The sequence below is a fragment of the Cornus florida genome, unplaced genomic scaffold (genome assembly GCF_030987335.1).
Source record: "Cornus florida cultivar Cherokee Brave unplaced genomic scaffold, ASM3098733v1 CherokeeBrave_3.0.0_Hap2_Chr07, whole genome shotgun sequence".
In the NCBI taxonomy this organism is placed as follows: Eukaryota; Viridiplantae; Streptophyta; class Magnoliopsida; order Cornales; family Cornaceae; genus Cornus; species Cornus florida.
Window position 1 is genome coordinate 7,348,427 of NW_026775577.1, and position 14,238 is coordinate 7,362,664.

The 14,238-nt window shown below is 36.7% G+C and overlaps 2 protein-coding genes across 3 annotated transcripts; both read left to right on the forward strand.

The window, feature by feature from the left end:
* Positions 1-416: 416 nt before the first annotated feature.
* LOC132315950 (pentatricopeptide repeat-containing protein At3g29230-like) lies at positions 417-7,054 on the forward strand. Of its 2 annotated transcripts, XR_009483881.1 has the most exons (3): positions 417-748; positions 1,740-5,174; positions 6,289-7,054. XR_009483881.1 is itself a non-coding variant. In XM_059814411.1 (2 exons), exon 2 carries the CDS (start codon positions 1,940-1,942, stop codon positions 3,740-3,742), a length of 1,803 nt encoding a protein of 600 aa, XP_059670394.1. In that variant the 5' UTR covers positions 417-748; positions 1,740-1,939; the 3' UTR covers positions 3,743-7,054. The 2 variants fall into 2 exon arrangements, 1 of the variants encoding a protein (XP_059670394.1); XM_059814411.1 differs by having other exon boundaries at positions 1,740-7,054.
* A 1,946-nt stretch (positions 7,055-9,000) lies between these two features.
* Positions 9,001-10,555, forward strand: LOC132315953 (uncharacterized). The gene is made up of 2 exons (XM_059814414.1): positions 9,001-9,356; positions 9,566-10,555. Exons 1-2 carry the CDS (start codon positions 9,212-9,214, stop codon positions 10,324-10,326), a joined length of 906 nt encoding a protein of 301 aa, XP_059670397.1. The 5' UTR covers positions 9,001-9,211; the 3' UTR covers positions 10,327-10,555.
* Positions 10,556-14,238: the final 3,683 nt, after the last annotated feature.

A 14,238-nucleotide genomic window follows, 5' to 3' on the forward strand; every position in this document is an offset into this window, starting at 1 on the left:
GAATTTTTTATTTCGTTTTTTTAAGATCAACTACTTATTTATTTATTTATTTTTTAACGAATCAACTACTTATTCCCAAGGGCGGATAAGCCCACCAAATTTTTTTTTTTTTTTGCTATACTAATATTAGCCCAGCTATAAAAAAAACAATTTATTAATAATATTAACCCACTCAATCAGCCCAAGTCAATTCTTTCACCATACTAAAATATAGGCCCAAGCCAAATAAGACCAGGCCCGACCCTGACCCAGGCGACAAACTACAGAGAGGGCAAGTTCAGAATTGAGAACGAGAATAGAGATTGGGGATGCTGAGATGATTTGCTCTAAAAATGTATATTTTTTCTGGTGGCCCAACATCCACGAGCCTATAAATTTTGAGGTCCCATAAATTTTGTCGCCTTGGGTCAGGGCATATCATTTCAGCCTCCCCAGTCTCTATTCTCGTTCTCAACTCTGAACTTCCCTCTCTCTCTCTCTCTGTGCAACTGCAAACTACAAGAATCAGAAGTTCAAAACCCATATATTTCAGTTTATCTATCTGTCTGCAATAATCAAAAGTTCAAAACCTATTACCTATATCAAAACCCATATCGGCATATCATTTCAGATTGTTCAAAAAATCAAAACCCATATCTTCCAGTTTCCATCGCCCGCTGTTCCAGTTCGGGTTCGCCGTTCGCAAGCTTCAGCCGCTGTCTCTCAACTCTCAAGCTTGCCCCCCCTCTCTCTCTGCAACTGCTAACTTGTATGTATGGGTTTTGTTTTATATTTGGTGAAATTTTTTATGATCTTTTTTATATAATTTTTTTTTTTTTTTACAATATAAAGTAACAAATTTGCATTGCATTTTGAGGTAATCACCGTAATCTACATTTTATTTCAGCAAAACAAATATATATTATATATATTTATTTCTATAACTTCTATTTTTTTTTTTTGTCTACAAGAAAATTTGAATCTGGGCATGAAAAAAGGAAAAAGAAAAAAATGAATCTGAATTGGATTAGAAATCTGCAGAGATTGAATCTGAAACAATTTTTATCAACATGCCAAGCTTTTTGAAGATGGAAATCTTTTCAGAACTAAAAAAAAATTATAACAAGAATTTTGACAAGCAAAAGTAGTTAATATAGGGTAAAGCTCTAAAGTTACTTCTTGAAAATTAAAATACTTACAAAAAGCATGCTTTTGAGTGAATTCCATAGTGTTGGAAGGGGCTTGCCATGAACTACCTCACACTCAGCTTCCACTAGTAGATTCTCAAATAGGATTAGTAAATTGTTCAAAAGAAGAGATAGGGTACTGAGTGGTGAATTGTTCAGAAATAAATTGGTCATTTTTTTTTATTAATTACCCAAATAGGATTTTATATGCCTTACTCAGTCAATTGTCTAAAGAAACATTGTTAATTAACTAAAATTGAATTAAACAACAGTTGATTTTGGTCCATATATTTTGATTTAGCCCACCCCATTGAGAAATCTTGGATACCTGATCATTAAATTATATATAAACCATAAGAATTTGTGCGTTCTCCTTGGCGTTTTTCACTTCTTTGTTTTTTTTTTGATTCTTGCCTAAGATTTCCTCCAATGAATTTTTGGCATAAATTGTGGATCAAGCTCATCAATTTTTATTAATAATGATATAAGGATGTGGGGTATGTATTTTATTGTATAGAATTTTCTTTATTTTCAAGTATTTTTAACTTGGAATTTTCTTCTTTTCCCATTCAGACAAGGAGTCTCAGAAATTGGACTATTTTGTTGATTCCCATCCAGATAAGGAGTCTCAGAAATTGGGCTATTTAAAGTGAAAGGTGGAAGGAATTACCACCAATTACCAAACTTTAGCCAACCCCTCATAACTGAGCTACGTTCTAATCCTTCTTCTACAATGCAAACACTCTTCTTCTAAAGCTTTTGGGGGCTCTAGAATGCAAATGTCCACACCAATTCGAGCCCCCACATGGGTCTCCACACGCAGACTCTTTGAAAAAAAGCTATCAGACCTTCACAAGTGCACCAACCTAAACCATGTCAAGCAAGTTCACGCCTACATATACAGAGCCAATCTTCATGATGACCCTTTCGTCGCGCCAAAACTCATTGCTGCGTTCTCGCTGTGTCGCCAAATGGTGTCAGCAGTTAAGGTTTTCAATCTAATAGACGAACCCAATGCTCATTTGTATAATACTTTGATCAGAGCTCATGTACACAACTCTCAGCCCTCACAAGCTTTTGCATCTTTCTTTCAAATGCAAAATAGTGGTGTTTACCCAGATAATTTTACATTCCCATTTCTTTTGAAGGCCTGTTCTGGTCAATCTTCGTTGCAAATGGTTCAAACAATTCACACCCACATAGAAAAATATGGGTTTTGTTCAGATATATATGTTCCCAATTCGTTAATCGATAGCTATTCAAGGTGTGGTTTGGAAGGTGTTTATGCAGCAAGGAAGTTGTTTATGTTGATGGAGGAACGAGACATTGTTTCTTGGAATTCAGTTATTGGTGGGTTGGTGAAAGCGGGTGAGTTAAAAGAAGCTCTTCGGTTGTTCGATGAAATGCCGGAGAGAGATTCAGTGAGTTGGAATACCATATTGGATGGGTATGCCAAGGCTGGAGAGATGGATACAGCGTTTAAATTGTTTGAGAAGATGCCTGGTAGGAATGTTGTGTCTTGGTCAACAATGATTTCGGGTTACAGCAAAGCCGGGGAGATGGAGATGGCAAGAATGTTGTTTGAGAAGATGCCTGTCAAGAATTTAGTTCCTTGGACTATAATAATATCTGGATATGCTGAAAAGGGACTCGCGAAGGAGGCATTAGGCTTTTATGATCAAATGGAGGAAACTGGATTAAAGCCTGACGATGGGACTATTATTAGTATATTGACTGCTTGTGCAGGGTCTGGTTTGCTTGGATTGGGTAAGAGAGTTCATGCTTCTATAGAGAGGAGTAGATATAAGTGTAGTACTCATGTGTTGAATGCTTTGGTTGATATGTATGCAAAGTGTGGCAGCTTGAACACGGCATTAAATATATTTAATGGGATGACAAAGAAAGATCTGGTTTCCTGGAATGCCATGATACAAGGGTTAGCCATCCATGGACATGGCGAAAAGGCGCTTCATCTTTTTTCTAGAATGAAGGAAGATGGTTTTGCACCTGATAAAGTGACCTTTGTAGGTATCTTATGTGCTTGTACTCATGCCGGGTTTGTTAACAAGGGCCTGGATTACTTCTACACAATGGAGAGAAATTATGGGATCGTTCCACAAATTGAGCATTATGGTTGCATGATCGATCTTTTAGGACGTGGGGGACGCCTTGAGGAAGCTTTCAGGCTTGTGCATAGCATGCCAATGGAACCAAATGCCATTATTTGGAGTACTCTTTTAGCTGCCTGCCGAATGCATAATGCTGTTGAACTTGCAGAGAAGGTGTTAGATCGCCTGATTAAATTGGAACCAACAAATGCAGGAAATTTATCTATGTTGTCGAATATCTATGCTGCAGCAGGGGATTGGGGAAGTGTTTCTAATGCAAGGCTGCGGATGAAGAACACAGGCACCCAAAAGATTTCAGGAGCTAGTTCAATTGAGATGGATGATGAGATTCATGAATTCACTGTATTGGATAAATCACACCCTAAATCTGATAGGATATACAAGATGATTGACTTATTGTGTGAGCATCTAAAGCAAGTTGGTCATATTCCAGAGGCATGCTACTAAATTTGTTGCAGATAACGATGGAGGTGGGCATGCTGCTAAAAATGATACTTGTATTAAAATCATTCTTTCAGTCAGCATGGAGAGGGGACCTTGGGGAAGTTGTACATTGGAGAACATAGCAGATAAAATCCTTCCAGATACTTTCCGCGGCTCTCCTAGTCCAGGCATGAACTGACTTTTCAGATAAAAGCAAAGAAGCAGACTTAGGCTTCAATGTCTGTGTAATGTACATTAAGCAAAGTTTGGGCAGATGTCAAGTGCCTTTCATATTTAAACCGTCAGAGAAAGAAATTGTAACAACACTGCTAGATCTTTTTCAATATATTAATTGTGGAGCTTACTATCTCCATGGAGCCTGGATAATGCACTTCCCAAGTCCCCATATCAAGTTTGTTGGTTCTGATTTCTCTTTCAGCGAGCACTTACTTGTAAACTTCCTTCAATGTTATACTCTCTTTTCCTTCATGGGACATTAAATACATATATATATAGTCACACACATATATTGTCACTTTGAACCTTTTGGCTATCAAAGGAAATTGCAAAGACGACATATAGATATTCCTAGTAGATTTCATTTAGTCATATTAGTTTAAAATTTATCTTCTCTTTAAAACATAACTTACTTGAGGAACTGTTTTAGTAAACTGTGCCCCCTCCTAGATGGAAGCCAATCATACACATATTTTGCTTTTGAATGGTTTTCTGCAAATAGCAAATAGCTCATGATGCATTTTTCTTGGAGGACTGGGGACCCGGGAGATAATATCCATTTAGTGCCATAACAAGAAGTTTGTGGTGCGTGTTTGTATTTCACAGGATCTCAATACAGCGCTGATGCGGTCGGTGGAGTGACAAAATTATTGCAAATAATGATCTATAAAAAAAACCAGCAGAGAACCTTAAATCAGTCATTCTGGATAGTCCGTTGGAGAAAATTTTCTGGTGAGTAATGCTACCACGGAATCCTTATGACCTTATCTTCTGTTCATATAATTGTGGAATTTTCACTCTCAAATGCCACAGTTATGGCATTGACATACACATTTTAAATATGCTCCTTTATATATGCCAAAATCCACACTAATTTATCTTCCTTTTTTATATTTAGTTATTATTATTATTTTTTTAAAAATTTCCTATTGAAATTCTATGATCATTTAAGAGATCATGGGAGATCAGAGTGCAATCAGGGTACAACCACTGATGTGTAGTATGTATCTTGAGCATCTTGTATATTGACCCACAGTTCGGAGCCAGTGCCATTTAATTCGGTAGTTGTCAGGCCCACCTTGGCCTAGTAAGGAAGCAATACAGCAGCCAATGTGCACCAACAGCCCTTCTTTTCCTAGATCTAGGCCTGCAGAGACAGCTCCAATGCTTCCAATGATCTGTAACAACAGAGTGTTCAAGACCAGAGACTGAGGGACAGGTACGCAGTGAAAGCCCATGCCATGAATTGTTGTAGATATTCATATAAAAACTTCTGTTGAAGTGACATTCTAATTTATCTATTGGTTGATACTTATTAAATTATCAGAGTATTTCTGGAAAGCCAATTTTTGTTGGTATGCAATGATATTCATCATTCTAGCCGATGTTATCGTCTTTGTTCTATACTAGAATTCTGTTTGTGCCTAGAAAATAGCATTATGGACTTGTAATACTTGTGGTTCTCCATCGTGCACATAGGTCAGGATAATAGAATATGGAATGGCCCTTTTGGTACTTCAGATGATTTATTATGATGCGCTAATTCTGCCTCAGTTGGAAGGACGCTGTTACATATTTCTGAAATATCATTTCTTAATATTGAGCCATTTTTCCCATGTCTACAGATTTAAATAACTTGAACAAGCGACATTGTATTTTTGCATTTATTATGCTGATCCTAGTATTTTAAATGAATGGTTACATAAAACGATTGAATACTCTGCCATCCTTGTGAAATAGGAGAGATCGTGACTCCCAATGAAGCAGATGGGCTGTGAATTCTGGTGTCTAGGTTCATCAATTGCCAGTTAGTTTTATATTATATTTTCCGTTCTTTAGGATGTAAAAGAGAAAAACAAAAAGGAATGATGATAGATGCTGTACAGGAAATGGTAATGCATGGAATTGACTGAGGTTTGATGTTACTGGGAGTTAAGGGCAAAAATTCCCCGTGGTGAAAATAGGAAAAAAAAACCTGTTCTTTCTTCCCTTTTCCTTCCAATACAGGAAGGGAGATTATGTTACGAGCTTGGGAGGGGAACCTATGGCGAAGATAACAATGGTGTGTGTGGTTAGCTAAAATTTGTATTCCTGAGGTGAGGTTCCAATATTTTATGTGTCGTTTGATTATTGTGGTGGTGACTCCCTTATCTTTTCTTGTGCAATATTTTCATTTACAAGGATAGGTTTTGTGCCCTATCCCATGCTTACTTTTATCATTTCTAACTGCTCTGCTTTAGGTATTGTTCTGTCAGCACAAACCACAAACTGCAAGCCCTTCGGGGTCTGGTTCATGCCATCTTATTTCTTCTTCGATCTTGAATGTGAAACAGGATGGCGACTTGACTACTTCCTTGTCTCGGAATCCATAGCTGACAAGGTTCATGACTCGTACATTCTCCCAGATGTTACTGGAAGTGATCATTGTCCTATTGGCCTCATTCACCAGCTCTAGCTTCATCAGCATCATTAAGACATGTCTTTTGGGTATTCAGCACAAAATCATGTGGCTAGTAACAATTTTGGTGGAGGTAATGGTATCATCCTTAAAGGAGGAGCCAATTTAAAGCATTTTTGTGTTTGCGTGAACTACCTGGCTCATAAATGCAAGATTCTGAAGTTGTCGATCAGCATTGGCATGGTGAATGCCAAATTCATTTCTTGAAAATTGGAATCTTTCGTTCACAAAATTATCAAATGAAAACTCTAGGAGTGAGTGGAAATTGATATTTTGAAATGTAGAAATTTTGTTGAAAATTTTCCGAGTTGGTTTCAATTTAAAACTGCTGATTCACAGTTTGTGCATCCATGAACACTACCAGTGGCTGTTTTGGTTAAGATCCATTCAATTCCTTTTTATGTGGAAGCATTTGTATGTAGTACGATTTTTCTTTGTAAACCTTGCAGTAAATTGCTTTGCTTTTGTAATGCAATCTATTTGGTTTGGTTCAGCATGTAATATACAATTAGCTTATTTACTTTTATTAAATTAAATCATGTCTCAACTCTCAACTCGACTTTGATGAACTTTTCAGTCAGCATAAATCAAGTGTAATGTTCCATATACACTCAATTTTTTTTTTTTTTTTTTTTTTTTTTTTTTTAATAAGTAAAAATGTATTAGAGGACTTTGAAAAGGGAAACGCATTCCGTAGACAACATAAAGGCCGGAGCCCAAAAGAAAAGGGCTTACGGACCCAAGGAACTCAAGAAGTCAATTATCTTCTTTATCCAATTACAATTTGTCCCCATCGCCCAATAAAAAAGAAAGCTAATAATGTTAAATTTCAGAACCCCAATGGGAACTTTCTCTCCATCAGAGAATCTTCTATTCCGCTCCTTTTCACGGGCATAGGATCTTCTATTCAATATACTTCTTAAGTCTGCCACTGCAGATCTTCAAACCCATTAAGAGCTTTTTGAAAATACATAATGTCGTCTTTTTGCACTTCAAGTGAATTTTTTTTTTTGAGATATCTGTATATACATAAACAGAAACCTGTGTAAGAGAATTCATAAAATGGACTTGCATTTGGATCTAACTCATTGACACATTTCGATATTTGAATGATTTAGATTTTTGGAATATAAACAAATTTTATGTTTCTGAATGATCTAAATTTAACTAGTTCTATGTAACATATGCAAGAAATTAGTGTTTGAGTAGTAGTCAAGAATTAAAGACAGTATGCCAACTCACTGAAATGGAAACTGCTCATTTCTGTACATTTTCATTTATGTAGTTCTCATTTTCTTTTTTTCCCTTCATTGTATCTATAATATTCGCTGAAAGTTACAACCATTTAGAAGCATATAGAGACAAACAAATTTGTGAGGTGACAAAGCCAATTTGGTTTTTATTCTACCCAGCTTAGGATTCTTTTGATTTTTTCTTTTAAATGAATAACCCTGGGAATTTCTGTAAAGGCAGGTATGTCCTGTTGAAAAATAGAGTTTGTCTCACATAGGGGTCATTTTGAATGTCCAATGGCAGGATGTCACGTGTCACAACAGGCATCTATACGGTTTTACCATAAATTTATAAGAGCACTTTTGCAGAAAAAATCGTCTCCTTGGCACCTCTCACCGAAGGCGATCTAGTGCAGACCACAAGGTTAAAATCTATATTTACCAACTTCTTTGATGTATATACATGGTTGTATAAATTCTTTACACACAATATATAATATATTATTTAATTGAGTGTTGGGTCCCACAGGTAAAGAATTACTGGAGCTTGAGTAATAAATACTCTTCCAGATTTTTTAAACTTTATCTAAAATTTGAAACTCTCCCGAAATCTTTTTCTTCCAAATTACTCCCCCAAAATCGAAACTCACTGGCCGCCGCATTATAGGAGAGGTTGCGCTCCTCTCAATCCATGATGAACTCCATCGCCATGGTTGGACCTGTGTGTGTGAGGGGGTTGAGATCTCATTTTTGGTGTTTAATTTTGAAAAGAGAAAAAGAGGAAGAGAGAAACGGGAGGCAAATGATGTATTGTAGAATTTTTTTGTATTATAGATTTGTGTTTATGGTAAAAATTAACACAGCAGAGTTAATTTGTTTAGCTCTGTGCTGAATTGGCGATGACTAGATAATACTGTGATATAATTTGAATAAGTAGGTAGATCACAGCCGTTAGATCCTCAATGGACCGCATCCGATGAGAGGTGCCATGGAGACGATTTTTGCCATTTGTCGTGACACGCCATTGTGGCAATTCTCACAGTCGACACATCAGGAGGCCCCACAGCTTGCTTGTGATTGTTGCAACAATGGCCTAAAATATAAATTTCCAATTTATAAAGAATTCCAATAAATTGTCGTCACTTGTCAATGCTCCTCCGGGTGGAAAAATAACCCTCAAAAGACTAATGGCTTGGAGCATCACTCTCATAAAGTGCTAGAAGTTATATACAACCTAACTACTGATATGGATGAAAAAAAAAAGTTAGAATTAGTTGGAACCACCGACTCCAAGAGGTCCACATGTACGTTGTCAGTCTTCTTTTATTGTGCTACGGGTAAAGTCATATCCATTTGCCCATACTAGGGAAGAAAAACATCTTTGCTTGGATTGGATGGGATTGAATTTTACTTTGTGGTCTATATTTTGCCTCACTCGATAGTTTGAATCAATCTTCTTATCCTTTAGTCTCATTCCATATATTTTATAAGCACATCAATCTCCAAATCCTTTTGCATCTTCAATTGCAAAAACTTGCAGAAAATTGAGAAAAAAAATCGAAAATCATGGAAGCCTGTTTTCTTTCCTCGAATTCCTTCACTAAAACCATTGAATTCGTCCCCTCGATCAAAGCAAGGATTCTTTCTTCCCCCAGGAGAAAGTCCAGTCAATTTGATTGTAGAAAAGCTGGCATTCCATCTTCTATAACATGCGAGTGCTTAAAACTTCTTCATCCATCGCTATGAATTTGAATTTTTTTTTTCTTCTTTATTGTGTTTTGTGTTTGTCTATATCAATCTTAATTAATATGGGTCAGATTTAGTGTTTTTTGTTGATCGTGGAATCCATTATATAATAATATTTGACATTAGAATTTGTCCATATGGTTGAATATTTCTAATGGGTTGTGTCAATAATAGGTTGCCAATTGGGATCACCATCTCCGCAAGACAGTGACAAACCTTTTGTTGATCCTGACTGGCGATCATTCAGAGCAAGATTAGTTGCCGGAGAACGAGCATCAAGGCCGGAAGAGGCGCCTTCCTCCGCGGTTGATCCCGATACTGCGGTGGATCAACCTCCACCAGTTAGTATTGGGAGAAAATGGGCTCACACAATCCATGAGCCTGAGAAGGGCTGCCTTCTCATAGCCACCGGGAAGCTTGACGGGGTCCACATTTTCGAGCGGACGGTCATCCTGCTCTTATCAACAGGTCCGGTGGGTCCAACGGGGATCATACTCAACCGGCCGTCGCTGATGTCGATCAAGGAGACAAGATCAACGGTGCTGGATGTGGCGGGAACGTTCTCGGATAGGCCGTTGTTCTTTGGTGGGCCATTGGAGGAAGGGTTGTTCCTGGTGAGGAGTGATGGTGGTGGTGATGATGGGGTGGGGAAGAGTGGGGTGTTTGAGGAAGTGATGAAAGGGTTGTACTATGGAAGTAAGGAGAGTGTGGGTTGTGCTGCAGAGATGGTGAAGAGGGATGTGGTTGGGGTTGGGGACTTCAGGTTCTTTGATGGGTACTGTGGGTGGGAAAAAGAGCAGCTCAAGGATGAGATTAGGGCAGGGTATTGGACTGTGGCTGCCTGTAGCCCAAGTGTTATTGGGCTGGCTAGTGTTGGGAATCTTGGGCTCTGGGAGGAGATACTTGGGCTCATGGGCCCAAAAAAGGTTTGGTGAATCCCATAGCCATTCAAACTTTGTACATTACTTAAGGGCACATCATGGGTCTTCCCAAATTGCAACCCCAAGTGCCCATTTAGGGTTATTGTAATGGGAATTTGTGTGTGTGTGTGTGTGTGTTTTATTTTTATTTTAATGGTGCACAGAAAAGGTAGTATTCTCAAATAATGTGCGGGTATTATGTGAAATAGTAGAGTAAATTAAAATAACATTTCTATCTTGTGTATTATGCATTTTTTATAGTTATTTTAATGTGCTCAAGACACGATTGGTTCTTGCATTTTTAGATATCACAGAGCAGACACAATATGGATTTTTTTTTTTATTGGCACCCACTTGCTCGGGACTTACCTTACACTTGAATAAAAATAAATAAATAGATAAAATAAAATAAAATAATAGACACAATATGTTTACAAGCATAATCGCTTATACAGATTATTTATTTTTATCATCTGTAGATGAACTAGATATCTGTTAATTTCTATAGCCACATGGCAAACTACCATAGTGTTTAGACTAGTTACCCAAGTCAAGGTCAAAGCATTCTTGTGGATCTATCATTGAGACTGTTAGTGTAATATGTGGACCTGAAGAATAGACATATAGGGGATGTGAAAATAGGATTGAGTGTATGTGCCATCCTCTATTTGTTTTATTTATTTATTTTTTATTTTTTATTATTATTTTCTGATAATCACTGTTGCTCAACGATTGGAATTTTGAATTCCATTAGTTAACAGAACTAGAGCTCTGTATTGGGATTGGGCGACTCGCCCATTACTTGTTTCAGGCTTTCAGCTGGGGTTTTATTTGGGATTGGGCCACTCGCCCATTACTTGTTTCAGGCTTTCAGTTGGGTTTTATTTGGGCTTGGGCTACATACCTTTTGTCATTGCATCGTAGGTGTCTTCTAACTGATGCCCTCTTTATATTGGGCTTGTAAGAGCATCTCCAACCCACCTGCTATATGGGTTGCCAATTCAAAATATAGCAGGTAGATTAAAATTAGGCCCACTAATGAGCTGCTATTTCACCTGTCAAAAATTGTCTTTGCTATTTTTGGTGCCAAATCTAGTAAAACTTATAGCAACAACTATTTCTATATCTCTGAATCCTATCCGTCCTCTCTCTTTCTCTTCCTCTCTCATCCTCATATATGTGTGTGTGTGTGTGTATATATCTCTTTCTTCTCAAATCGGTTTTGAAAAAGATCATAAAAAATTTCACCAAATAGGATTTAGTTTGTAAAACAAGAATTAAAGACATTGATTAGTTAATTTAGGGAAAAAAAAAAAAAAAAAAAAAAAAAAAAAAAAGCAAAACCCATACGTACAAGTTAGCAATTGCAGAGATAGATTGGGACAAGCTTGAGAGTTGAGAGACAGTGGCTGAAGCTTGCGAACGGCGAACCCGAACTGGAACAGCGGGCGATGGAAACTGAAAGATATGGGTTTTGAACTTCTGATTCTTGTTGATTTTGTAGTTTGCAGTGGCAGAGAGAGGGGGCAATTTCAGAGTTGAGAACGATAATAGAGATGGAGGCGATTGGGGAGGCTGAAATGATTTGTTCTAAAACTATATATGGCGATTTGGGAGGCTGAAATGATTTGCCCTAAATATATATATATATATATATATATATATATTTTTAATAATAATATAATCAAATATATATATATATATATAAATTTTTGAGAAAGAAAAAAAAATTATATAATTTTTTTTTATATAATAATATAATCAAATATGTATATAAATATACATATTTAGGTCCTTTTTTGACCAGATATTTTAAATTTTTGATTCTTTTTAATTAAGTTTAATTTTAGTTTCCTTCTAATGTGTACCACTTAACTTGGAATGTGCGTAATATTAATATTACTGATGCAAATATGAATTGTGGTAATGGTAGTTGAAAAAAAATAATGGTTGTGTCAAAAAATATCATTTTGCATAAAATATATCATTGGAGCAAAATTGCTAAAATGTAGCATTTTGACACTGTAACACTGTCAACATATAGATTTGGCATCCGAATTTAACATTTTACCATTGGAGATGCTCTAAGTTGTTCCTTCTACTTCACATAAGCTGAGTCGAGTGGAGTGGAGCTTTGGGCTGCTCGAGTTCGACCCGAATTAGAGCGAGCCTAATTTAGCCAAGCTCAAGCTCGGCTTGATAGAATTTGGGTAAGCTCGGCTTGGCTCGGGCTCACATACCGCATACATGCCCAACGAATCACTGCAATGATAATCCTAAAAATATACGGAGTATATAATAGGGAAAAAGTGTAGTGTATATATATATATAATATAGTATCTAACCCCAAAAATATACACTTTTTCATTCGGAAGAGTAACACAAGGAGGCTATTGTCCTCAGCCGCCGTAGATCGTCCCCTTGGCCAACTCCTTCGATTTGAAGCTCTTCCACTCATTCCTTCCATCTCTGCAATTTTTCCAAGCAATCAAAGTCTTATTAATAATGATATAATGATGTGGTGTATTTATTTTCTTGTATAGAATTTTCTTTATTTTCAAGTATTTTTAACTTGGAATTTTTCAGACAAGGAGTCTCATAAATTGGGCTATTTAAAGTGAAAGGTGGAAGGTTGTTTTTTATCTCTAATTTTTAATGGATACGATGTATCGGCTAAAGACATATTGGTGGTTCAGCAGAGTTGATCTCAATCTTGATCCTCCACCGTCTAATTCGTTTGGCCTAATGGTACGAGTTTACAGAAAAGAGTTCCAGTTGTTCAACGATGACGAAACACACTCATGCTTCTCTCAATTGAGAAAAACAAAACACCCAATTTCCACAACTGTGTTGTTGTCTGATGACGAAGCATACTCATGCTTCTCTCAATTCCTCTCTACTGTCGGAATCACGTGACTATATATTTCATAAAATTCTCTCCGGTTGTCGTGCCGTAACTACTAGCCAACCCTTCTCTAAATCCTACCACTCATCACCAGCAATCGTGACCAGCTCTCTGACACACCTGACCATTTATTTAGTCGCATTCTCTCTGGTGACATTACTATTGACCACACTTGTTCTACCACCACTAGCACACCCTTTTTTTCATAGACACGTTGGTTTTGTATTATCCGTCCGATGGCGATGGCGATGGTTAAAGACTGTACCGGCAAGTAAGCAATCCGTTCAGGCTTTGGAGAAAGTGATGGTAAACAAGGGTTACATGGATCAATGTATGATTTGTTTCGTCAAGTTTCGAGTTCGTACTATAGTGACTCGCATGCCATGTGATCATGTCTATCATGAAAAAGGCATTGTTCATTGGTTAGAGATCAGTAACTTTTGTCCGATTTGTCGCTTCAAGATGCCGACCACAATTGAATGATTGGAATTGGAATTGTTTTTTGTTTTAATTGATTGTAATGGCACACTGTTTTTATTTTATTTTATTTTTTCTAGTGAATGTAATGGCATTTTTGATAATATATATAAATCGTTTTGTTTTTATCAATTCATGTAATATGTTGTTAATTTTTTGGTTCTTGATTTACTATTCTGTAGTACAACTTCAGTTCATTCTTAATGAATAGACTTATTGGATCCAATCATTATAAGATCAATAATTAAATTAAGAAAAATAAAAATAAAAAGTTCTTCAAGGGTCCAACTAATGAATAATATACTCCCTAAAAGAGCACAAATCCACAGCCTACAACAAGAAACCAATTAATGTAAGAAAAGAAAATAATTTCAGATTCTCAAAATAACCTTTGCACCTCCAATATATTTTTATGTGTGGCTTGGGATGGTCACGAGTTCCAAATCAGTTTTTGTGATAGGGTTTGGCGTTGGGTTGAGAATTTTTCGATTGGGTTTTTGAAAATTTTGCAATTGGGTTTTCATTGTGATTGGGGTTGAGAATTT

Excerpts from the sequence above, each read along its gene's own strand:
- LOC132315950 (XM_059814411.1), top strand. The coding sequence starts at position 1,940 with ATGCAAATGTCCACACCAATTCGAGCCCCCACATGGGTCTCCACACGC.
- LOC132315953 (XM_059814414.1), top strand. The coding sequence starts at position 9,212 with ATGGAAGCCTGTTTTCTTTCCTCGAATTCCTTCACTAAAACCATTGAA. Across the intron at positions 9,357-9,565 it reads CATTCCATCTTCTATAACAT|GTTGCCAATTGGGATCACCA; the intron begins GCGAGTGCTTAA and ends TGTCAATAATAG.